The sequence below is a fragment of the Lolium rigidum genome, chromosome 1, assembly GCF_022539505.1.
Source record: "Lolium rigidum isolate FL_2022 chromosome 1, APGP_CSIRO_Lrig_0.1, whole genome shotgun sequence".
Taxonomy (NCBI): domain Eukaryota; kingdom Viridiplantae; phylum Streptophyta; class Magnoliopsida; order Poales; family Poaceae; genus Lolium; species Lolium rigidum.
The window spans coordinates 92,537,095-92,561,140 of record NC_061508.1 but is presented as its reverse complement, the minus strand read 5'-3'; the positions used below and the strand labels follow the sequence as shown (position 1 = coordinate 92,561,140).

General features: G+C 44.5%; 4 protein-coding genes and 1 non-coding gene across 9 annotated transcripts; 2 read left to right on the top strand and 3 right to left on the bottom strand.

Moving 5' to 3' along the window:
* The first annotated feature begins 1,378 nt into the window (after positions 1 to 1,378).
* Positions 1,379 to 6,655, top strand: LOC124696673 (ranBP2-type zinc finger protein At1g67325-like). Of its 4 annotated transcripts, none has more exons than XM_047229454.1 (10): positions 1,379 to 1,437; positions 1,554 to 1,599; positions 1,702 to 1,814; positions 1,936 to 2,206; positions 2,754 to 2,824; positions 2,961 to 3,012; positions 3,088 to 3,197; positions 4,254 to 4,284; positions 4,477 to 4,628; positions 6,148 to 6,655. In XM_047229454.1, the coding sequence occupies exons 1-10, from the start codon at positions 1,426 to 1,428 to the stop codon at positions 6,331 to 6,333; spliced, it is 1,044 nt and encodes a 347-aa protein (XP_047085410.1). In that variant the 5' UTR covers positions 1,379 to 1,425; the 3' UTR covers positions 6,334 to 6,655. The 4 variants fall into 4 exon arrangements, with proteins under 4 accessions (XP_047085410.1, XP_047085348.1, XP_047085463.1 ...); XM_047229392.1 differs by having other exon boundaries at positions 2,754 to 2,836; XM_047229507.1 differs by having other exon boundaries at positions 2,754 to 2,836; positions 6,028 to 6,262.
* Positions 6,656 to 14,064: 7,409 nt separating this feature from the next.
* TRNAE-CUC lies at positions 14,065 to 14,137 on the top strand. Its single transcript has one exon. It is a non-coding gene; the product is annotated as a tRNA-Glu (tRNA).
* Positions 14,138 to 14,330: 193 nt separating this feature from the next.
* LOC124677783 lies at positions 14,331 to 16,430 on the bottom strand. The gene is made up of 5 exons (XM_047213746.1): positions 15,720 to 16,430; positions 15,585 to 15,630; positions 15,181 to 15,269; positions 14,887 to 14,945; positions 14,331 to 14,645 (listed from the first exon to the last, which is right to left on the bottom strand). The coding sequence occupies exons 1-5, from the start codon at positions 16,272 to 16,274 to the stop codon at positions 14,543 to 14,545; spliced, it is 852 nt and encodes a 283-aa protein (XP_047069702.1). The 5' UTR covers positions 16,275 to 16,430; the 3' UTR covers positions 14,331 to 14,542.
* A 325-nt stretch (positions 16,431 to 16,755) lies between these two features.
* On the bottom strand, positions 16,756 to 19,792 carry LOC124696499 (putative L-ascorbate peroxidase 6). 2 transcript variants are annotated; one of them, XM_047229309.1, is made up of 11 exons: positions 19,623 to 19,792; positions 19,417 to 19,529; positions 18,975 to 19,074; positions 18,479 to 18,606; positions 18,258 to 18,328; positions 18,087 to 18,129; positions 17,908 to 18,004; positions 17,763 to 17,846; positions 17,472 to 17,593; positions 17,314 to 17,374; positions 16,756 to 17,059 (listed from the first exon to the last, which is right to left on the bottom strand). In XM_047229309.1, the coding sequence occupies exons 1-11, from the start codon at positions 19,688 to 19,690 to the stop codon at positions 16,957 to 16,959; spliced, it is 990 nt and encodes a 329-aa protein (XP_047085265.1). In that variant the 5' UTR covers positions 19,691 to 19,792; the 3' UTR covers positions 16,756 to 16,956. The 2 variants fall into 2 exon arrangements, with proteins under 2 accessions (XP_047085265.1, XP_047085204.1); XM_047229248.1 differs by having other exon boundaries at positions 19,417 to 19,544; positions 19,623 to 19,791.
* A 454-nt stretch (positions 19,793 to 20,246) lies between these two features.
* Positions 20,247 to 22,273, bottom strand: LOC124696395 (chitinase-like protein 1). Its single transcript, XM_047229164.1, has 3 exons — positions 21,753 to 22,273; positions 20,967 to 21,123; positions 20,247 to 20,872 (listed from the first exon to the last, which is right to left on the bottom strand). Exons 1-3 carry the CDS (start codon positions 22,195 to 22,197, stop codon positions 20,467 to 20,469), a joined length of 1,008 nt encoding a protein of 335 aa, XP_047085120.1. The 5' UTR covers positions 22,198 to 22,273; the 3' UTR covers positions 20,247 to 20,466.
* Positions 22,274 to 24,046: the final 1,773 nt, after the last annotated feature.

Genomic DNA, 24,046 nt, shown 5'->3' with positions numbered 1-24,046 from the left:
CCCCATCTGCACTCAAGGACCTGAACATGTCGGCCATTTATTGTTTCAATGTCCAACAACACAAGAATTGTGGAGATCTTTGGGTTTTGCAACAATTGGAGATCTTTGGGCCTTGCAACAATGATATAGGAAGCATCTACTGTTGACCGTTGACCGTTCTAGCAGTGCAGTTCTAGAACATCTTCCATGGCAACAAAGCAATGTGATGCGAGGCTTTCAGGATATCGGTCTAAAGGAAACTATTTTTGTAGCATGCCGGTACCCGTGGGGGATCCAGTGACGTCGAACTCATGATGAGAATGTACTACCAGTGTATGATGTTAATCCTTGCGATCACAATAAATCCTTTTTTTGCAAGGAAAGAGGTTTCATTAATTAAACATGGGAAATACAATCAGCCTTGATCGCGTCAGTGATTTCAGGCGGGTAGTTCTGTAGCCAAACACCAGATCATTCATGTACTCTCCCTAACAAGGCGAGGCCATGGCTTGGACCATTGGCATCTCGGCTTACCTTTTGCAAACCTACCTCTATTTCCCTAATTCTATCACGAATCAATAAATTCAGCAAAGGCGACGAACAAACATATTATCGCAGTGGTGTACAATAGTTTCCATAGAATCAGATTCTGCCACTAAATTTTTGTAACCCACATGAAGAGCAAGGGAGAGCCGCTCTCCCATAGCAAGCAATCAACTCGGTCGCTGCTGTTGATGAAACGTTGAATAAGGGTAGATGCACAAGTTTAGACCGGCATCAGTTATCTCTCCCAGGGGCTTCTATTAATAATCCGGTGTGGAGGAGTTTATGACACCTAAAAATTCCAATCAAGGTTAAAACATTCGTTTGGCGTTCCCTAGATGAAATAATACCTCTAAAACCCTTGCTATCACAGCAAATTCAGCAAAGACGATGAACAAACATATTTCTGCACTGGCTAAATGGAACATACCAGATCCTTGGCAGGTAAACCTTAATGTCTATGGTTCCTATTATGCCGTGAATAATGCCGGATCCGTAGGTGCAGTCCTGCCAGATCTCAATGGAAGTTTCATAGGAGTGTATTTTTTAACTACTAGGAGAAAACCGAGACGAACTGATTGAGGTACCACCGTACCAGCATAGTTTTCCTTTCTTGACCGTGAAGCGATTGGGCCGGAATATTTGCCACGTGAGGCAGAAGGGCCCATGCCAGCGATCTCAGTACATTATAGAGCGGCCGACGACGCGGAGGCAAAGTCCAAACCAGCGTAGACGAAGGAAAGGAAAGGGGAACCAACCGCAAAACCCTAGACCGGCGCCCCCCTCTGTCGCCGCCGGATTCCCCTCCTCCTCCTCCTCCTCCTCCTCTTCCGCCCGCCCGTCTCCGCCGCCGTCTCCGCTCCTACCCGCTCGCCGGTTCCTGTCCCCGCTTCACCGCCAGCAATGTCTTCTCAGGTACGCCCACCTCGTCTTCCCAGATCGAATTGGGACCCTCCAATCGCTCCACCCGTCGCGGGCATGGCATGAAATTGTTCGCCGTGCTCATCACATCCCCTTCCCTGCGTTTGTAGATGGATAACCGCAGCCAGTCCGCCGGAAAGCGCGCGCGCACCGACGGTTCGTTGCTCCCTCCCCTTGTTTCCCTTCACATGTTCCTACCCGCACTCCGTAAGCTGCATCTCACATGATTCGCTTGTTTTTCGCACGGACGACGCTCAGGTAGCCGCCGCGAGGACGACTGGGTCTGCCCGAGCTGCCGGAACATCAACTTCGCGTTCCGCACCACCTGCAACATGCGCAACTGCGACCAGCCCAGGCCCGCCGAGTACACGGTACTCCCACCTCCTTATTGTTTTCTTGCTGCTCGCTTGACCATGTCTCTGCACCTGTCATGTGTATTACTTGCCGGGCGTTTGCATTGACCTACTGGTGCTGTCGCTTCTCCCCTTGAAGGCTATGCAGACTCCGCCCCACTACTCGGTGCCCGCGCGGTACATGGCCCCAGGGACGCCGCCGTCCATGTACCTCGGCGCTGCACCGCCCCAGTACGCCCCCTCCCTCTATAACGGGCACGCCATGCCGCGCTACGGCATTCCTCAGCTCTCCCCGGGGTCTGGGTACCAATACGGCTACGGCGCTCGACTCCCGATGGGGAGCCCCTACGGGCCGCCGGTGCATATGACTGGGCCACCTCAGTATTCTGCTGGCCCTATGATTGGTGGAGGTAAGATGACTGATGTGCCACCTATCTTTTGGTAGCTATACTACGTGACAACACGTTAGCTTGTAAAATTTGATAAGCAGATTCTAATATGTCAAGTTATATGCAATTCTTGCTGTGTACAACCTTTATTTATCAGAATTTGCTTGCCAGTAATGCTAGCATCTCAATATATTTCTGCACAAGCTATTTACTGTTCCACTCTGCAAATAGAACACATTAGCTTGTAAAATTTGATAAGCGGATTCTAATATGTCAAGTTGAATGCAATTCTTGCCGTGCACAACCTTTATTTATCAGAACTTGCTTGCCAGGAATGCTAGCATCTCGATATATTTCTACACGAGCTATTTATTGTTCCACTATGCAAATGGAACTTTAATGGATAAATTACTTTTTGATTTCTCGCTGTGTGCTTTGATTGATGTTGGAAATTAGCAGTTCTTGTTTCTTATGATGCTTGTGAAATAGAAGGTGTTTTTAAATCTAAACCTGAATGCCGTGGCAATGTTTCTCATGATTGTTTCCAATTTCCATGTCCCCTAAATAGGTGGAATGTACAGCATCAGCATGCCCATTGACAGATATGGCTTGGGCTCACCTGGTGGTCCTGGTGCAATGGTAATCACTCCTGTACGTGTTAACAAGAGTTACACCTCAATTGGCCATGTCTCTACGCTATCTATATTTATGTTGTGTGAGATCTTGGGGAGGATTTATTTCTCTGATATCATTGTTTATTTATTATTTACTGTAGGTCACAAGGGCTGGTTCCTATTCTGAGGAAGGCTCACAGAAGAAATCTGCAGGTATAAAGTGTGTTTCCTTTTCTCTGTTGCATCGATTTTGTTGGCATTTCATTGATCCTTCAAATCTTCTTTTAGGAGCTGGGCGTGATAATGATTGGAAGTGCCCTAATTGCAACAACGTCAACTTCGCCTTTCGGGCAGTCTGTAACATGAGGAAATGCAACACTCCAAGACCTGATAACCAGGTTCGGTTCCTTCAAATTAGCTTTCAGTTCATATATTAAATTACTAATAAGGCGGGCCATGACACCATGGAATATATATGTTTCTTTCAATTTTGAAAGTTCAGTCTATTCACAAATACTGATAATCAGTAGTTGTGTTATTTCGGAAGAACATGCTGGAAGTTGGCATTGCTACTGCAGCCCGTAAGCTTAGTCATCTTTCTGAATGTATGTGTGGTGTCCTAAAACTGTTTTAAATTATGAAGTGAGACAGTGTGCTATGTGATTCGACCAAATAGCATATTTGGTATGTGTGTGTTGATTAGTCTATGCATATACTTGGACATTTCTTGGGCATCAGGGCTGCAGCACTTCCTTTGATAACACTGGGAATTTTTCTTTTTGCCAAAACAAATATTTGTTGATTTCTTGTGGGTTCTGTAAATCTGAAATCCGTATGCACTACAGTAACCTGCAGAAGTTCGAATGGGAAGAGGAAAAGGAAATCCTACGGGTTGGATTGCTCGTGTGTCCACGGGACAAATCCCATTTGAAATGGATGGTGTGAGTTTGTCAAATGCTCGACAAGCCGCTAGATTAGCGGCGCATAAACCATGTTCGTCAACCAAGTTTGTTCAGTGGTCGTAACGTAATTGGTTAGTGGGGAAAAACCGGGCCGGGACTCAAAAGAATTTGGCGAAGTGTTTGTTCCTGAACGAGGGAAGTGGAAAAACAAAGAGGGATAGGGAGCTCGCCTCCTTCTTTTTTGTAATCGCCGAAATAGCTTAACCTGCTGCCTTGAACCAAATCGAGAACAGTTGTTCTTCTACTTGATCATAGGTGTCAAGTGAGTGTCATGCAGTTGCATCCTTAGATTTCGCAATAATGCTTATGTAGAAGTGCAATAATGCTTATGTAGAAAATGTGATAAATTATTTTGAAGCTATTAGTGGGTAGACTGTTATTATTATATTTGGTTTACTTGTTTGAACTTCGTTTAGCTTCTTTACCATTGTATATAGAGTTACACACAATGATTACTGTACTGATTGACCTACATATCAACTTTTTATGCAGGGACCCAAACCTGACAGTTCACGAGGTTCAAGTAAGTTTTCAGTGTTCAACATTATACATACGAGTGTACCTTGAAATTAGATATATTTATGTTTCTTTTGCATGAAATTTGGGAAAACTCTTACTATGTTATGCACCTAAGCTTTGCGCCAAGTTTATTAGATACATTTTTTTTTTGAAATGAAACTCTATTGAGCTATACATTTAACTTTTGACTTGACAGAACCGAAGACGCCAGAGGGTAGTTGGAAGTGCGATAAGTGCAATAACATAAACTATCCTTTCCGGACGAAATGCAACCGCCCAACTTGTGGGGAAGAAAAGCCATTGCAGGCAAACAGCCCTGATGATTTGGCTACAGATCAGGACAATCAGGTATGTGATTCAGAACGTATATTATGGTCGTTAATATTTGCCATGCCTTATAGAAAACTGTTAGCTGTGTGCCTTAAGTTTTCTATTCAATAGTTGCTTTTATTATTTGCTTTTCCATGTTTCTTGTGCATGGCTTATATATCGTGTCCTTACTGTTACAGTGAGTCCTAGAACAGTTATGAGGGTCAAGATGGTTCAGCGTCGTCGTCAAGTTTCAGTCTGAATGTCTGGGGTCCATCTGTGTCAGTAGTCACTGCTGTCGTTTCAAGTTTCTTCCCCTTGGGACCATAGTTGAGTCAGCTACCTAATGGTAAACGTTTTGAAGTTGGCAACTGGAGTCATGGCTTTTCGTATCACTACAGATTTTGATCAAGATCATCCATCTGTTAATATCCTCCTGAAATTTGGTTGCTTGTTGTGTATACTGTACTCAGGGGAAATGGCTATTTGTTATAATGGATTACAGTTATGTACGTGTCTTAGATGTCTTTCATCTGCTATGAAGTATTACCTAGACTCTGTATGATTTTGTCTTGGTTGGTTCTGTCTAGTCATGTTTGCGGTCTTCAATTTGAAGTCATGGATAGTTGGGTATTTTATTGGTGCTGTTCGTGTCTGTTGGCTTGATAATGAGTCTTGTTCTTCAAGGAGAAGTCTAAGAGATGTTTGCTTGGTAGATTCTTTCAACATGAGATCTTCTCTTCCAAGTTAGTCTGCATACTTAGCAGTCTCAGGAGACAGTTTTAATAAATAGTTAGGTTTGAGAAGAGGCTCAGTTATGGGGATAGCAAAGGACCACAGATTGATCCTTGTCTGTCAGTCTTGCATCAATTTTTTTATCTTTCCAAATCACAAATAAGACCTATCGGACTGGACATATCTACTTCCTCTACATCTTCCGGTTTTCTGTGTGAAATGTCAACCTTCCCTTATGTTGTATTGACAAGCAGACTTAGCTAAACATTTTGTAGGCAGAACCAGTTTAATTGGTAACATGGTCTGTTACCATGATTTCCATCATTCTGTTGGTACATTCTTTCGTATGAGGAAAAACTGCTATCACTGTAGACTCAACTGATAACCTGATTTGTCCAAGTACTTGTTGACAGTTCATCATTAAGTGATACACACATTCTGCCATATTTCTAGCTAAAACTTTATCCGAACTGCGTGCCTACTTGTTGACAGTTCATAATGATTGATACACATGATCTGCCATATTGCCTGATATAAAAGTTCAATTTTATCCATTGCAGCCGGCCTTTGGAATATAGTGTAAAGTAGCTTTCTAAGAGACTCCCTAGAGTTCCCCAATATCCTGTTATGTGCATATTTTACTATGTTTTCTGAAGAGTAGCTCATACAAGTTTTTTACCGTCCTGATGTGTTTGGTTCAAAGAGAGGATCCATGACGGAACAGTGAGTATGTGCATCATCGCATTGTGGAGCGGTAGACTCATGATCTTGCATGCTTGGTTTAGTTGCTGCTGCTTGACTGACTGGGTGCCATTGAAATTAGTTTTTGTCATGTAATATTGCGATGCTTTTGTCAAAGCTGCAACTTTCACATGACTTTGAAGACAGCAGCAGTGCTCTAACCAAGAAGGATCTTCCTCGCCGCGCCGATGGGCTACCGCTACCGACAAGTTCATATGCCCTGCGAATGGCAGCTCTGAGTGAGTTGCGCGGCAGTTTCATGAACTGACGAGCAACCATTTCAATTTGCTCAAACAGTGAGAAATATGTGGACATATAGGGGCACAGTGAGGAATATGTGGACATACTCTATAGCTTGCAACGGATGGGCATTGCTTGCAATGAGTAGGGTCCTAGTTGGAAGAGATCAGATTGTAGTTTAGCCCCTGCGTGATTTGTCAGAGTATATTTACTTCTGTTCTCATTCATTGTTAGTAGTAGGGCTGTTTTGTTTCTTCATCAATTAAGTGGCACGTTTGTGTAAATCTGATGTAAAATCGATCTTGGTTATACTATCGTCAGCACATGTTACGACGCTGATTGGTTCTTTCCCTCGTTTGGCCCGTGTTCTGCTTAACCAGGTCTGCAATGTCCATTCGCCAACTTGTTGGAATTAAGAGCTTATATAACAGGGAACACGGCATGAAGCCGTACATACAGCATTCAACTAGGAGACATCGAACGAATAGATTTGCTTGTATTCGCAATACACCTAATTTCTATTGTAAATAGTTCTGTCATTACTGAAGAAACTAAAATCTTGCAACGCAAAGGCTACAACAACGTTGAAATGTATAAAGCTGTTGACAGGTGAAATGTACCAATACATTCCTTTTCTTTTGGGTTATATGTACTTCAAGAAAAAGTACACCCTTTATACCGGTATATTAATGTATTACACACTTCAAAAAATACTTTAAACATTTCTTTGATCTAAAAAAAGATCTAAAAAATGTGATATATGACATAAAAAGTATGACATTAGATTCATATTTCAAAGATTTATTTTTGAATGAATTATCCAACAGTGTTTGTAAAAAAAACCTAAATCTACATCTTTGAGGATTTAAATCTAGGTGGCTGGGTCCTACATGTAATCTTCTAATAAAGAATATTTTTTGTGGATATATATCTTATATTTTATTGATTAAAATAATAATAAAAATCTTGGAATACGTAATACTCTAATAAATTTGTATGAAAGTATTGTTTCATGGCATACAATTCATATTTTATTAACTAAACTAAATTTATGGTCAATTTTTTTAAACTACATACTACATCTGCCCTCCGTGAAACTTAAATTTTATACTCTCTCGGTCCCTCCATTCCTCTATATAAGCTTTTCGGCATGAAGTTTTTTTTTGCTGGTTCAAGAAGTTTTTACTCGACAATATTACAATCACTCCGAATTGTATTAGCGAGAAAACCTAGGTTATAATTAATCCACATGTATCTCCTCCTACCAAAACTAGCTTGTTTAGCATAAAGATGAGCTGATCTCCGATCTATTCTACTAGTCATCCCAAATATTGATCACTTCCTTTGCATCGCTCTCTGAAATGGCACGTGTAAAACCCCTCTCCGCCGCTAGAGTAGCCCCATCTCTGATTGCAAGTGCCTCTATGGTTCGTGCGTCAGCAATATTTTCATGCCATCTTGCTTGCGCTATGAGAAGTTTGTCTTGCTTGCGCTATGAGAAGTTTATCTTGATGGTCTCGAACAACCAAGCTGGTGCCACCCGCCATCCCGTCTTTATTGAAAGAAGCATCACTATTGATCTTGATCACACCTTGAGCAGGTGCCTTCCAACTGTTCTTCCTGTGTACTTTCTTCCCCTTCTCTTTCCCAATTTGAGCAAGATCCAGTGTAGTTTGCATCACCCATCTAACATAATTTGTCACTGATCTTCCGCCTTCTTCATGGCGTTGAGCATTTCTCTCAGACCATATCGACCAGCAACCACACATAATCTTCGCTGCATCTTCTTCCTTAACTAATTTAGTATCAACCATGTCGATCGCCCTTCAGCACGAAGATTAACCACATGGTCAATTGAGGCAATTTTCATTGGTATTGGACATATTTGCTCATAGATGACCGACTTGAATGGAAAGAAAATTTAGGGACATGTGTCTCTCCCGATTGGAAACATGGCTGGGTATGTCAACAAATCCCTCCTCATTAACTCCCCCCGATCCCCAATCTCATCGTTAAACTAGCGTTAGTTTCTCGCGAGACTGGCCGTGCGTCACTTTCCTTTCTCCCGCACGGCATGGTCGCAAAACCTTCGACCAAACTTTTCAACACCCGAGGGAATCACCATGGCGTCAAGAAGTGAAGATTTTTATTTTGAAATTGGAGATAATGGAGCTATAAACTAACTCTCTCTCTCCCCTCTCCCTCTCCCTCTCCCTCCCTCTCCAGGTCCTCATCACCAATGGCTGGTTGCCAGTCTAGGTGGATCAAGTAGGATGGCCTCGGCTAGGACGTTATTATTTTACGCCGTTTGCTAAAATATATTGTTCGATTGTGTCTTTGCTATGTCTCACTACAATTTTGTGGCACATTTGGCAGAACACACCACCTGTTAGGAAATGGAAATATTTGGCATTTTTGGATGGGATAGATTGGTTTTGAAGAAAAAGTGTAAAACTTTCCATTTTTAAACAGGTAGTGTGTTCTGAAAAATGTGCCACAAATTGTAATGGTATTTGGTAAAGAGAACATTGTGTTTTGACAAACGCTAGATAATAACGGTATCACGTAACAAATTTCCCCATCTTAACTACACGCATAATAATACGCCGCTAATCTTCGCCAAAAAAAGGAAGCATTTTTCATATGCTTCGAGAATCGGGAGTAGTTGGCCGCCTACGGAGGAGGCCAGAGTTTATGTGATATATTGTGCCTAAATAAATGGAGAAAAAAATCGATGGGATATAGCGCCGCGCGGTGCAGTGCAGTGCAGCGTAGGCTCGGCGCTCGCTCGCAACGTCGCGGGTCTGACGTGGTGCGCGGGACGCGCGGGCGTAGCGGCGAGGAAGCGGCCAAGTCGGCACGCCAGGTGGACGCCATATGCTTCCCTCAATCAAAAAAGAAAAAGAAAATGCGAGGTCTGACTGTCCTTGTACTCGGCGCGTGCATCGTACGCAGCTACGCATACGTGTGTATAGGTAGGTAGATCCGTATATGGGCGTATACTTCAGCATCTCTGGCCGGTATATATGCTCGTGCACCGCATGGTTACGAATGAATTGAACATGGTGAGAATTAGTTTACAGATGAACATAGCCTCCTGTAATTTCGTGTATGAATACATCTAAATTTAAATAAATCCAAGACCTTTTTTTATGGATGAAGAAAGTAGGATTTTGCAATACTCTTTCCAAGTTTGGTGTTTCCCTGTAATGGCTGAGAATAGACCCATACAAAATACTTCCATTTTGTTCTTTTTTTTTTGAAATAGAGACCATCTCAATTACACCATCGATAAACTTGATATCTAATGTATGTAGGTATATCTACGCCAGTATACCAATTGTTGTTAGCCCCGATATACACTTCTATGAGTTATGTAGACATATGAAGGCTAGTACCTCATATCGGTTATGTAAATTCAAAGGTATCATAGAGAATTTTTCACAATCAACTGATAATTTGGAGACGAATTGCTTTAGAATAAATTCAAGGAAATGGAGACTTCGTAAAAAATGCTCTAGCAAATAAACTAGGGGAAATCGACGACATGTTGTGATATATGAAAATGGAGTGAGCCCCTTTTTATAGAGATATTATATATAAGCCAAGTTATCATGCCTTAGTTAGATCCCTTTTCTAAAAAAAACTAGGTGACTTACTAGTGGTGTGCTAGGCAGCCCAAGTTCGAACCTCATCATTCTTGTAATTAAATACCACCGTGGTTACTCTCACCGTTGGTCTAGTTTTGTTTTAGCATCATGCCTTAGTGCAAAAGGTAGAATAGATATCTATGACAAATGGCGCGAGTGTACATGAAAGAGGTGGGTTGCACTATATAGGTTTTGAATTGAGAGGGTGTACAACTACCCCGTCATGTTCACGCGTCTTTGCATCATAGTTGCAACCACGACCAATTAATCGAGAAGGTGTACAACTACGTCATGTTCATGCGTCTTTGCGTCATTATTGCAACCACGACGAACTAATCAGAGGACGTACAACTACGTCACGTTTAGGCCCATTTATGTCACAGTTCTGTAACCACGACAAATTAATCAAAGCATATCTGGAAAACATTTGTCAAGTCTTTAGTGGCCACCTCTTGCACATTTGGCTCATGCAATTGCACATTTGGCTTACTAGTGGTGTGCTAGGCAGCCCAAGTTCGACCTCACCATTCTTGTAATTAAATACCATCGTGGCTACTCTCACCATTGGTCTAGTTTGATCTCGGCACCATGCCCTAGTGTAAAAGGAAGAATAGGTATCCATGACAAATGGCGCGAGTATACATGAAAGAGGTGGGTTGCACGATATAGGTAAATCGAGAGGGTGTACAACACTACAACTACATCATGTCCAAGCATCTTTGGGTCATAGTTGCAACCATGACAAATTTATCAAGAGGGTGTACAACTACTTCATGTTCCAATATCTTTGTTACGTTATAGTAGGAACCACGACCAACTAATCAGAGGGCGTACAACTATGTCACGTTTAGAAACATTTGCGTCATAGTTCTGTAACCACGACAAATTCATCATAGCGTACTTGGAAAACATTTGTCAAGTCTTCAATGGCTGCCCCTTGCTCATTTGACTCATGCAAATGCCATGATGTGGCCCTAACACAAGCAACAAGTAACAAGGACATGATTATGTTCATGTTTAGCACCAGTGTCGTGTTGGGGATAAAAAAAATCATTCCTAGATATATTTATGTCTTCTCATGTATGGCAAAATAGGCATAAATAAAGGCTTGAAGTTAATTTTACAAAACTTAGGGTCAATGACTCTGTTTGCACGTGAATATCCTCTGTATATAATTTTTTGTGCAGAATTGCCTGCCTATCTATTAGCTTCATAAAAATCATATAAATTGATCTTTACTTATATATTGAAGTGACATCATATAAATATGAGAAAAATACATATATTTGGTCCCTTGACTTCAAAACCAGACAAACCAAACCCCAAACCTGCCTAATAGGTCAGATTTGGGATGAGTGAAATGACCAAATTTATCTAGTTTAAAAAGTTTCTAGTTTGATTTGTCAAGTTTTAAAATCCATGGATCAAATTCACACTTCTTGTACAATAGGAGAGAGAAATATGTACTTCCTCCATCAATTTTCAAAGATACAAGTATGGATTAACTTCGTTGATAGTTTTTGAAGTTCAGGTTCCATTCTGTTCGGGTAAAAAAAAACTAGGACTAAACTTTCACTTCTCGTATAGTTGGGGGCTCAAATATTCAATTTTCTCTTTAAATTTTGATATACAAAAATATGGATTGACTTCATAAAAAAAAGGTGGGTGTAAGGGGCAATCTTACAATGTAAACCTACCAAGGTCGACGCACAGATAGAAGGCACGTTCCCCTCATGAGTGAGTAGTGCATGCGAGCGGCGCGCGGCGTACGTGTCCGCTCGTCGGCGTCGTCGCTCCGCTTTAAAAACCGTACGTACTGCCCCTCCCCTTGCACATCACACAGACACACACCACACTGTGCTCTCTCCTTCCTCACCGCGCACGAGTGTCTTTCTTGCAGGTGCTCCTGCATGGAGTTGAACTGGGCTGCGATGATGAGGGAGGAAGCCGGCAGCCGCGGTGCGCGCTCGAACCCGCCGGCGCCGGTGCCGGTGCCGGTGGGGGCGCCCAAGAACCTGGGGCTTCGGGGCGTGCGGCAGCGGCCGTGGGGCCGTTGGGCGGCGGAGATCCGCGTGCCGTACACCCGCGCCAGGCTGTGGCTGGGCACGTTCAACCACCCCGAGGAGGCGGCGCTCGCCTACGACGCCACGCTCTTCTGCTTCTACGGCCACACCCCGCCGCCGACGCGCTACTACAACTTCCCCGCCGCGCCGCGCCCCGACATCTCCGAGGAGAGGCGCGCCAGGCTCACCGGCGCCAACATCAAGGCCATCGCCGAGACGCACGCCCTCCAGCTCTACGCCCTCGTCGCTCAGCACCACGTGCCCGCGCCAGCAACTGCTGGACCTGTCGCATATCAGGCTATGGTGAACGCCGGCGCCGCAGGTGGTGGTGGCGCCGCTGATTACTATCATCAACAAGGTGGCAGCAGCGAGGATTACGGCGACATGTATGACCTTCTTGCTCCAATCGACCTGCTCACCGTCGAACAGATCGCTGAGGTGATGGCCATTCTCATGCAGGACGACGAACAGTGGATGAAGACATTGGCGGCCATGGCGGCTACACCTCCAAAGGTGTAGCTGTTCGGTTTACTATATGTGTGATCATGGCGTGCCGTCCTATATTGCAGTGCACTAATTAGCCATGGATGTCTAGGGTCCGAATAAAGACCAGACTGATCTGGTCATGCCTGTGTTCTTGTTCTGTAACTGTAAATTATGATATGTACATCAATAAATCAGTCAGTTAATATGAATCGGAGGGAGTTCTTGAAAAGGGAACTGTGCTATATATGTGATGAAGTCTTGTGATGAACTTTCAGTTCCATCAAAATTCTTTGGTGATCAAATCCGATTTCGTTGCGGAAAGCATAAGAGGAAACAAAGGAAGAGAGAAGCAATAAAAGGCGCGAAATCGCCGGACGGCGCGAATTGTTCAAAATTTTGATATTTCAGTCTTTTGACTAGAAATGTTAAAACATCATAGGCAACTTCCTTAACATAAATCTTGAGGCTTACACGCATGATATTGCTAGCAAGATAATCATGGGTTTGTGGCAGAGCGGAAGTGTCCCTTTGATTCAAGGGATTTCAGGATGTTTTTAGTCCTTCGGGTTTTTTTACTATTGTGCAGGTTGTTCGATTTGCAGGATGATATATCTCCATATAATATTTTTATTTTGGAAAAAAGTTGAACTACATTTTAAAGGAAAATCTTCATTGACTCCGATATTTTGGAAAGATTCATATGTTCTCACAAGCAATCTAGCGTTCTTTGTATTCACACAATATGCAACATAGAGTGACATCATGATACTACATTTTCCATATTCATGATCTGATCAGTTGAGGCCCTGAATATGAATGTCTTGATCATCATTTTTCATGCTTGGCGCTGTTCTATATGAAAGACTGTGTAAGATCAATATAACAAGACATTTGTATGATGAATACAAACAGGGTTTACATATATATTTTATTAAGAAACCTTGTATTTGGGTTGCCAGATGGTAAAAGTAGACACGAACAACAACCAACATGTTACCACTAATTAACAACCAAATTTGAGTCTTTCCCGAATTTGCATCCGTACAAACTTTCTCAACTTGACTATTTAGAAAGAAAGGAGTACTAGATTTTGTGAGGCAACATGCTTGCAATAATTTGAAGGTCAATGCAATATCTTGAAGCCATTTTCGGTGCAACATGACATACGTTTTTCTTTCCAACGGAGAAAGTAGTTGATATACGTCCAAGATCTGTACGATTGGAGATGTGGTGAGGCCATGGAGAGTGCGGACATCTCCTTGCCGATCGCACAAGTACATTAACATATATTAAGCTGCAAGCAATTTTGGTGCATGCGAAGTGTCAACGCAAAAACCATTCGGCTACCTACATATCTCTTATGCAAGGATGCGCATGTCATGCTCATACGTGTGTACACATACGTCAATACGTGGCAACGTTGTGGGTGAGTGCATTCAGTAATTAGTGTTACATCTCTCGTATGCAAGGATGCGCATGACATTCAGATAGTACGTGCTAATTAACTTTGTGATGAATATCTACAGTATTTATAAGTTTCGGAATAGATACAACCACAAATCCGTCGTAGTCTAGGTGGTTAGGATACTCGGCTCTCACCCGAGAGACCCGGGTTCAAGTCCCGGCGACGGAATTTTTTCATTTAGTTTTTTTTGATGAATTGGCTTTCCCGTTTAGTGCTCTAGGATGATTTGAAGGCAAATCGAGCTTTCATTGTTGTCCGTGAAGCTGATACATTGATGCTAACGAAAACGTGGTGATTAATGTTAGCATTGCTTATTCGGTTTCATGAAGATAGGAACCCTCATAGATTTGCAGCATGAACATAACCAAACCTGATCAACTATATTGTATCGTGTAAACATCAATCCAGGTACATCAATTAATTACCCACGGCCACAAATTTAACAAGGTGCCTATGAATGCACGAATGTTTCCTCATCATTCTTGATGCTGCCGCCGGCTGAATTTCTGAATCCATCCAGCTATGAACCCAGGAATCTGCTAGTAGTGTTAGTTTCAGGCTTTCGGTGATCACTCATGAGGAAGAGCGAGGCTGCTGCTGAACCCAGGAATGGTAGTCCTTGAGCAGCTGCTCACCCAGCAAAGGGACGAGCCTGTCAAGCAGGCCTTGCATCAGCCTGCCAAAAGTGCAGTGCATACCAATGTTAGTGAAATCGAAGTGACGATGATAAAATTCAGTTTCATAACATGTGGAATCAAATGGCTTCAACTGAGGTGTTCATTATGCGCTTAAGCATCCTGATGGGCGTACCGATGTTTTCAAAAGCTAGGAGTTCTTACAACTTTATAAGCATCAGGACTTCAGGAGAGCCCTTGTGTTCTTAATTTCAGAAAGTTGCAAGGAATACAGGGCCTTACAGGTTGCCTGGCTTCTCCACAGCTGACAACGGGAGCAAGCTGAATGGCTTCGTGTACACCTGAAAATCAACATATGGAGAACTTGAGGTTCTGCTTGTAGAAATTCGTGTCCTCAACTCATTGCTCGGATCATAATTTGCAGCTAAGCATCTCTTAGTAGTTCATTATCGAAAAATCTCTTAGTAGTTGGTGCCATGCATCAAGGTGAAATTTCACATACAAAATTGGTGAGATTGTCATCTCATTCGTATTTGTGTACTTTACTGTATTACTGAACTGAATCTGAATGCACACCTCCAGAGTGACCTCCAAATTAACATCGATGTCCAAGCATGGCTCCTGTTCACCGTTGTCTCCCCATGTTATGTGGTTTCTCATAACCGCTGCCAACATCCAAAGCTCCAACTCAGATAAATTGGAGTACTTACGATACAGTTCTTCATAGACTAAGCTAAGAGATTTTTGTTTTCGGCAGAACAACTAACTGATCATGGTGATGGCACTATTGGGCAGAGACATCTAGCATGAACTATTGCCCAAAATGCGAACGCTCATACTGTACTAACTAACTGATGAAACCATTGTACCACTAACAGAGATAAATTGGCTTTGGAGAATATCAATTAGCTCTCTAGCACAAAAGAGAGAATCTGTTTTCTAGAATACACAAAAGAGAGAATTAAGTATGGAAGAAGAACCTGAAAAGAGTTCATTCTGCTGCTCAATCGAGTCTGAACCCTCAAACTGTCACCAAACACAAACTGAAAACAGTTTAGCGGCCGTTCATTTGCATTGAGAAACGATCCATGGAAATAATTCACCATACATCGTACCCTGCAGGAGAGCATCTCGACGGTGCAGTCGTCGCGGGTCGGGGCGACGCGGAGGTCGAGGACGGGGGCGACCTGGAATCCCAAGAACCCCATGGGTTGCAGCGTGCACCTGAACGTGCCGGCCGGGCCAGACTCCGGCTCCACCGGAGCGAAGCTCTGCAGCGCCCTGGTGTTGAGCAGGGACTCCACGCCGGCGGGGTGCCGCAGGAACTCGCCGATGCCGATGCCGTCCGCCGCGCCGCCCTGGTCCGGCAGCACGTCCAGGAGCCTGATGCTCTCCCGCCGCCTCGCCGACAGCCGCGCCCGCCTCCTTCCAGGTGTCGCTGCTACCGTCGACACGGACTTCCCTGTGCCGTACTCATCGCCGCCGCCGTTGCTGCTGCCTGCCGACGCGGCTCGCCATGACCGGAAGGTGCGCTTCTGCTTGTTCTTGAATTGCTTGCATGGATCGACTGCTGCTACTGCTCCTGCTGCTGCCCTTGACGACGTGGGGATTGGTGGTTGGTGCCTCGCCGCGAGGAAGACGGAAGGTCTGGTTGCCGCCGTGGGCCTCATTCCATCGTCTGCTTCTTCTTGGCCCTGGCTGCAGCAGCTCTAGCTGTGCATGGACAGAGGGAGAGGACCAGCCACTGATCGAGCTTATCGTTTGGTTTCTGCCTACATCGATCTCGGTTTTTTTTTCTCTCTCTGCTAATCATGCGAAGCCGTCGGTACACATGGACGCCAGTGTGTGGTTCATGACATGCTTCGCTGTCATCTCTGTATCGGCTCGTGTCATTTGTGTGGGCTAGACTCGGTCAGACACTGAACATTTTCTAGGTGAATTTGAAGTGTTCTCTTGTGAACTTTTTACAAGATTTTTTGTACTGTACAATTTTACACATTCTAAACATAACCTTAACCATTTCATTTCTCTTGTCGTCGACTCAGTAAGGACATTGTCTGGTACTACAGTAGAATAAATAAAATTTATCTGTGTAAACAAACACTAACAACAGCACTGTATGTAGTACCACAATTGTGCGCGCAGCGTGAGAGAGACAAAATTTAGTTTGCTGTAAATTTCCTAAAGCTCCAGACGAGCCACATCAATATACAGCGCAGAGTAAAGAATGCGCAAGCAGATGCTGCGAGCAAAGTTTTACAGACTTGGTAATTTCACAGTTTTGTGCATCAACCGATGCAGAGGTCGGAATGACACCTAAATTTCGACAAAAAGAGGACTTGCTAATTCGAACTAAGCCGTTCTCCACGAGGCTCCGCTATTTACAAGCTTGGTGTATGCATCCCTGAAGTCAGCGAAAAATTTATCCTGGTCCTCCGCATAGATATTGATCCATCTGCAAGCAGTTTCGAATGTCATTCAAGATAAACAGAAGGGCAAGTGAATGGTGTTTCGAAGATTGTGAATGATCTACACCATATTACAAGCTAGGACTACCCCGAACTTCTCTGACATTTCTTCATACAAACCAAATAATTCGGTTCTAAGATAGTCATGAACCTTAAAAATGATATGTAAAGTTAAGCAAAACAGCCTCTTTTTTTTTTTTCTTTATCGGAAAGAAGTCGGCTGTCTGGTTCAAGAGAATACCTTAAGCATTCATCATCTTTAGTGAGTGCCCAATCCGTGGGTAGCCCTATAGGCATGCCGGCTTCACAAAAGAACACCACACATAAGTACATTGCATATGCATCAGGATGGTTTACAAAGCGAGTTAAAGGCATGGTGGTAATATCACAATCACTTACATGAAGTCGGCTGTGGCTTCTCGAGGAGTATTTTGAAATAGGTGTTATCAAAACCATTTGGATTCCCGAATCCTTTACCCCCAATTGTGTGTGCTCCAGATAAAACGACCATCTCCTGTACCCTGCCAAGTATCGATTTGCTTAGGCACGGATGTGCACGAGCTGCTTTATGGAATAATTGGCAAAATCATGGGGAAAATTATACTTTTGCCACCAGAGCCAAGTTTCATTAGGAACTATGCAAAAAATAACAGAAATTCGCAGAAGTTGTTAGACAAAAGCGGGACTCACGAAAAGCCCTTTTTGCTGAATGATGTTTTCAAGGCAACTATATCCAACGTTTCCTCGGGGAGTTTACCAGCAGGATCAGCAGTGCTACATGAGGAACGTGTTATTTAAGAAGAATATTATAAAAATGAGGAAGCCACTATTGCACCTGGAATCTAATCGGCCTAGCCTTACTGGAATTTCAGGCCCTCCGCAAAGTGCAACTGCCTCGGCACCAGCCACTGCAATCAAGTCCGCCCATGACACTATACGGAACAATAATAGGTTTGACTTCAGGATAGAGAAAAGGTTAAGTTAAATACAGAAAACAATGTGTGAAGTACATACCTTGCTGAACCTGGTCGATTCCTTCTTTTGCTTTTCGTAGTATCTGTTCAGATTTAAAGCAATGAAACAGATATGTCAAGGTAGGTGTTCTAGTAGGAAATGGCACTATCTATGACAACAAGCAAAGAAGACAGATGTGCTGTAAAGGTACTTTCTGAAGAACAAAAAAACCTTTAAAGGTTTACTTAGTCCAGTGTTTTCAGGCCTGTCAACTTCATAGATTATGGAGCCATTCATGCCACCTGCAAGATATTGTCACCAATACTTTTATCTATTGTCTTCTACTTTGCAGAAATCCATATTTCAGATATCTTGAACCATACTCTTTAAGCACATGTACTCCTTGTTCAGAAACTTTATTAAACTTTGATAACAGACGAATAAGATTTAACCTGATTTGTCACCAACATCAAAAGTCCCTGCATCATGGAAAACCAAACGAAGGACACCAGCAGCTTTGACCTTGGTTAAAACATTCCTCACGCCGTTTTGAATAATTGATCCATCATATAGCTCAACCCTAATAAAGTAAAACCGTAATTAGGAAATTTCTCTAAGTTGTCATAGTGATGTTTAAAGTGCAAGAAAAAACTATCTCAAAGCTCGTAGTTATGTTTAAAGAGCAAAAAACAACTACCTCAAAGTTCATAGTTATGTTCAAAGAGTGATAAACAACTTTGAGTAGGTTACTCTCTCTACAAATCACTATTACTGGTACATTTGAGTGGTCTATAATCCATTTTATATTTTGATCCTAGTCTAAGCTTGAACATATTGACCATGAATAAAAGCACACATAATCGTCGGTTAATAACATTTGCTTGTTAGGAATTCATAGCTATGGAAATTAAGTGCAACATAGGAGTGTAATAGTGGCTGAAGACTTACGCACTCGCCATATCAACATTAGGAAGTAGAAAAGGGAGCAGAGCAACAGCAGCAAAGTCTCTCCTTCTATAACGGTGGGTATTTGCAGGACTTGAGGCCACTGTTGTAAACAAGGAAAAATTAATTGGCCAGCATTGTATTAACATGAACTAGATAAATTTTCTTAATTCTCGCTGTCTATTGTTTAGTCAAATGGTTGGATGGCAGTACAAGTTCATTGTGAGAGAAAATAGAAGTGAGGAACAATGTCCAGCTGTAGCAACTAAACAACCATCAAAGCTAGCCTGAATCCTGAGAACTCCTGCTGGAAAGTATATTACTCTATCAGCAACGATGTTCATGGTGCAGATTCCCCAAAGAAACAAGGAATTGTGATAGATTGCGTCACTGCTCTTGACATGAAACAGCGTCATTTACTCAGAAATTAGCAACTGCCACGCACCTGAAAGGGGATCTACATTTTGCTGCTCAATGGGCTCCGAACACGCAGAATCAGCACTGCACCTACTACCAGCAGCAAACACAGTTATCGCCCCCGGCCCAGTTCTTCTACCCCTGTAGCATAACACTCTGTACATGTTATTAGTCTTCCATGTACACATGATTGCATGGTAGGCATGAGAGCATCAGAGGGGAAGCAAGCATTACCTGCAGGTGCAGCTGGAGAAGAAGAAGCTGGAGGAGGAGGCAAGATGGGGGACGTTGGCGAGCTCCATCCCCTTCCTGCTTGCCTTGTTTGAATGCCAGTTCTACTGCCCTGAAATGGAAGAGCAAAAAGACACAACTCTCTAGTCAGTCTATCTGTACCTGGCTATCCAGGCCCATGTGTGGTGTCCAGAGGACGGTCCCCAGGACGGCACTTGGATAAGCTGTTTCAGTGGTAAATATCAATCCATCTGTAGTTTTGCAAGATTATGCCTCTGAACTCCGTACACATATTATCTCAGTAAATTAACAATAGATTTTGAGTTATTGTCTGTATGTTGGATTTTTTCCACACATATGCTCCATGTATGTTTCACTTTTACAACAAAAGTCTGGTTTCACTGTTTGTGCCTTACAAAATTAACATCAAAATATTACTCCAAAATAGAGAAAATTCGAAGAAAAAACTGTGTAGCTGAAGGAATTCAGAAAACAAAGTAAGACAAGATCCCTCCACACAGTTCGAAAGTTATCATTTGTAAATGTCAACCATGTCCACATAACAAGAAAACGGTGACAGATGTGTTGCTGACACCATATCCACGACAGTAACAAAGGCGTCACATGTTAGAACGTAATTTTTCTCTGTAATATGCAGGGGAAAATCACATAGTGGGAGAAGATTACGAGATTACATAGGTAGATCACAAACTTCCGAGACGCAATAGTAGTCCTCAGAGCTACTAAATAATATACCTTATAGATTCGCATACAAGATTACTATAGTTTGGGAAGCAAGATGGAAGTGCCTTCAAGGAAATATACATAGATCTGACATGCAACTTGCTCATGAGTCTGGATTTTTTGATGAGGGATTGAATGGCACTTGGTCGGCACAATCCAAGTTATCTCCGGAGTGCTGATCCCCAATTCCCATCAAATTAAGATAATGTTGGTAGTGGGATACAATGACATTCATACGGTCAATGGTCCCTTTACCACATATGAGATCGCCATACAAGATGTTCATGGTAGCACCAAAGCCAGGATACCTCTTGGACAAGGTGTCTTTCTTGGTTGGTTTCCAGTTGCCAACAAAGACATCATGCGCTGATGGCTGCCTTCTCTTCATTGGAGTCATCCACCTCCAGATTGCCGCTTCAAATGCTAGGGTCGCATTTTGTTCCAATAACTCTGGGTGGTTCAACAGATCCTGCTTTATGCCCTTACCCACGATACCGTAGTTGTAGTTCCTGCAGATCGTTTACAAGCAGATACAAAATCAATAGCTTGGCCCAGCTAGTTCATAATAAACAACAACTGGGAGAAATAACATATCAGCCTGACCAGTAAACAGGAAGGGCGCCACGACCATAGTACTCGACTCCTTCAGCACAACGGTACAATTCGTTGCTGTCGTCACAATAGCTCTGGCTTGGGCTCAATTCACGTTTGTAGCAAAGACCCCAAGCCAATGAACCATTGGTGGCGCCACTATGTCCACCTGCAGGAGTAGCCACTCCAGTATTTGTGAGATGCTACTCTTGACTATCGTCTTTAGGTTTCTCATACATTTGACACTATGTTAAATAATTGTATGTGTTATATTCCAAGTGGCACGATTAGACTGAATCTACTGACGATATTCAATCACTTGTACAAAATTATACTGCACTAGTAAAACTTGATAGACAAGAACTGTACTACTCCCTCCGATCCGAATTACTTGTTGCAGATTCAACGAACTTGGACAGATTTTAGGCAACATTTTACTTAAATCTGCGAGACAAGTAATTTGAATTGGAGGGAGTAGTAACGGTGCTCTATTATGAATCCCTTATGGGTTTAAAATCAGATCGAAATGCTTGCTTTCTTTAATTTTCCCCCATATTCAGGTGCAAAATTGCAGATGCCAAGCTTGAAATCTACACGAAGAACTGTTCTGACAAAACAAAACTGAAATGGAGAGTAAACACCTAACCCACATCTGGTTCAGACCCGGCAGCCCAGCTTAGTGTTCATGAAGCGTATGACTAACTGTTACCGACAGATCTCCAATTCTTTCTTTAATTCTTTAAGACCCCGCGGCACATCAGGGTGAATTAGATTGAGGAGCAGGGAGGAGAAGCGTACACGAGGTCTTGGCTCCGACATGGCCGAGGAAGGCGGCGACCTCCTTCATGCCCATCTCCTTGCCGCCGGTGGTGCCGAACCCGCGAGGCTCGAAGAGGGCGGCGGCGGTGATGAAGGCCCGGTAGCTCCAGAAGCCGGCGGCGTGGGCGAGGGAGTCGTTGCGCTTGGGGAAGAGCTCCTCGAACTGGTAGGCCTTGAAGTAGTCGGTGATGGTCTCGTTGCAGCAGAAGCTGCTGCCGCTGCACTCCCACCCCTTGTCGCACGCATTCTCGCCGTCCTTCTGCCTCCTCGCGTCAGCCGCCGCCGCCAGCAGCGTCAGAAGCAGAAGAAACGACGCCGCCGGAGGCATCCTCATTGCCGTCGCCGCCTGATTTGCGGGGGAGATGAGGAAGGGGAAGCTGGTTGGTAGCCGTCCCCTTCCGGACATCAGATTGAACAAATACATTGCAATAACACTTGTACACGGTAGGTCATAGAGAGTGAATTCGGTGTTCACATGGATACGTGCGCACGGTCTAGCAATCGGGGATCAACTTCAAGATTTCGTTTCTGGCTCACGGCGGGCAAACGACGTGAATCCACTGTTGGCCGGCCGCACTCCACCACGCCCTATTCTACTTTATATCCTGGTATACTGATTGCATGCGAGTAGGATCTGCTCAGGGCATCTCCAGCGGCGCGACGCAAATGGTCGTTTTTGAGTTCGCCGTGATCGGAAATGCGTCTGGCACCCTCTTCAGCGGGGCGACGCAAAGTCACCGGACCGTCCGCGGAGACGCAAACCTGGCCCAAATATGCGCCTCGGATGCGTCTCCGCGGACACTGCGCGGACGCCAAAAGTGTCCGGTCGTATCCGGCGGACGTTTCGTCGGGCCCGCCTGGCAGCGACCCTGCGTCGATGCGTCTTCTCAAACGCGCTCGCGACCGGCGCCGCTGCGTCGCTTCGGCGGTCCGCGCCACGTTAATGGCAATGCCTCGGGCTGCCGAGCGGCCGCAGCCCACCTCCGCCAACCACGTTAATGGCGTCGCACGCGTCCCGCGGCCACCGCATGCCTCCGGCCTATATAAAGGGGCCGCGCCTTCTTCTTCCTCATCCACTCCCTCCATAGAAACCCTAGCCGCCACAAAGCTCCAGCGTTCCGCCGCCTAGGTGTTCCTGCGACGCAGCCAGCCCCGCGAGGAAGACCATGGCGGGTCCTGGTGGCCGGCGAGGCGGTCGAGGCCGCGGCCCTGGACGGGCCCGGGGACGGGGCAGGGGCCACCGTGGTGGAGCAGCTACGGCCCCACGCTCACCGTCGCCTGCGTCCTCTTCGTCTTCCTCCGACGTGGAGGGACGCTGCTTCGAGTTCCTCCTCAGCATCGACGACGACCCGCTCGGCATCAAGCGTCTCCCGGACAAGTTCGCCGAGTTCGTCGACGGCGTCGAGCCGGCGCATTTGCAGCTACGGGAGGACAGCTGCAACTTCCGCCGCCGGGCCGTGGAGGTCCCGTTCGACGGGCGAGGGCAAGATGTACTTGCACACCGGGTGGGGCAAGTTCGCCCGTGACCTGGCGCTCGAGCCCGGCTGCCAGCTCACCTTCCTCTACGAGGGAGACGCTGAGATGGTCGTCAAGGTCTTCGACGACACGGCCTGCCGCAGGCACTACCACACCGGCGAATCCGTGTCGGATTCCGATAGTTAGAACGTAGAGTGTTCTTTCTTTGCAGCGAATCTGGCTACGGCCATACGAAGCCAGTAGTGGAAGGTTTGTGTCTGTTCGCCTCATCGATAGAACCAACAAGGGCACCGTCAATCCTCCCGCTGGATTTTCCAGTTTGGGTGACTGGGTGTGCCCTCGAATGTTCTTTCTTGGCAGCGAACATACGGAAATCAACACAACTGGTTTCTATTTTTAAAATATTTATATTTGTGTCCACCATGGTACAAACTATGTATTAGTTTGTGTAAACCATGTTCCAAACTATGTATTAGTTTGTGTAAAATAATCTTCCAATTTGTAATATTTGGAAGTATGTTGAAATGAAAAAGAGAAGAAAAAAAATGCGTCGGGCCGCTGGAGCCAACCCCGGACGCAAACGGACACGCGGACGAAAACGGTCATTTCAGCGTCCGCTGCGCGACGCAAACGGACGCGCGCGGACACTAAAATGCGCCGCGCCGCTGGAGATGCCCTCATGGAGAGAATTAAAAAAACGAAGCATCTGGGCTGCTTCGCTTTGTGTCATGGGAGACGAGGTGCTTCGCTGTGTTGGTTTGGATGGGCGCGACGGTGCCGAGGAAGTTGACGAGGCG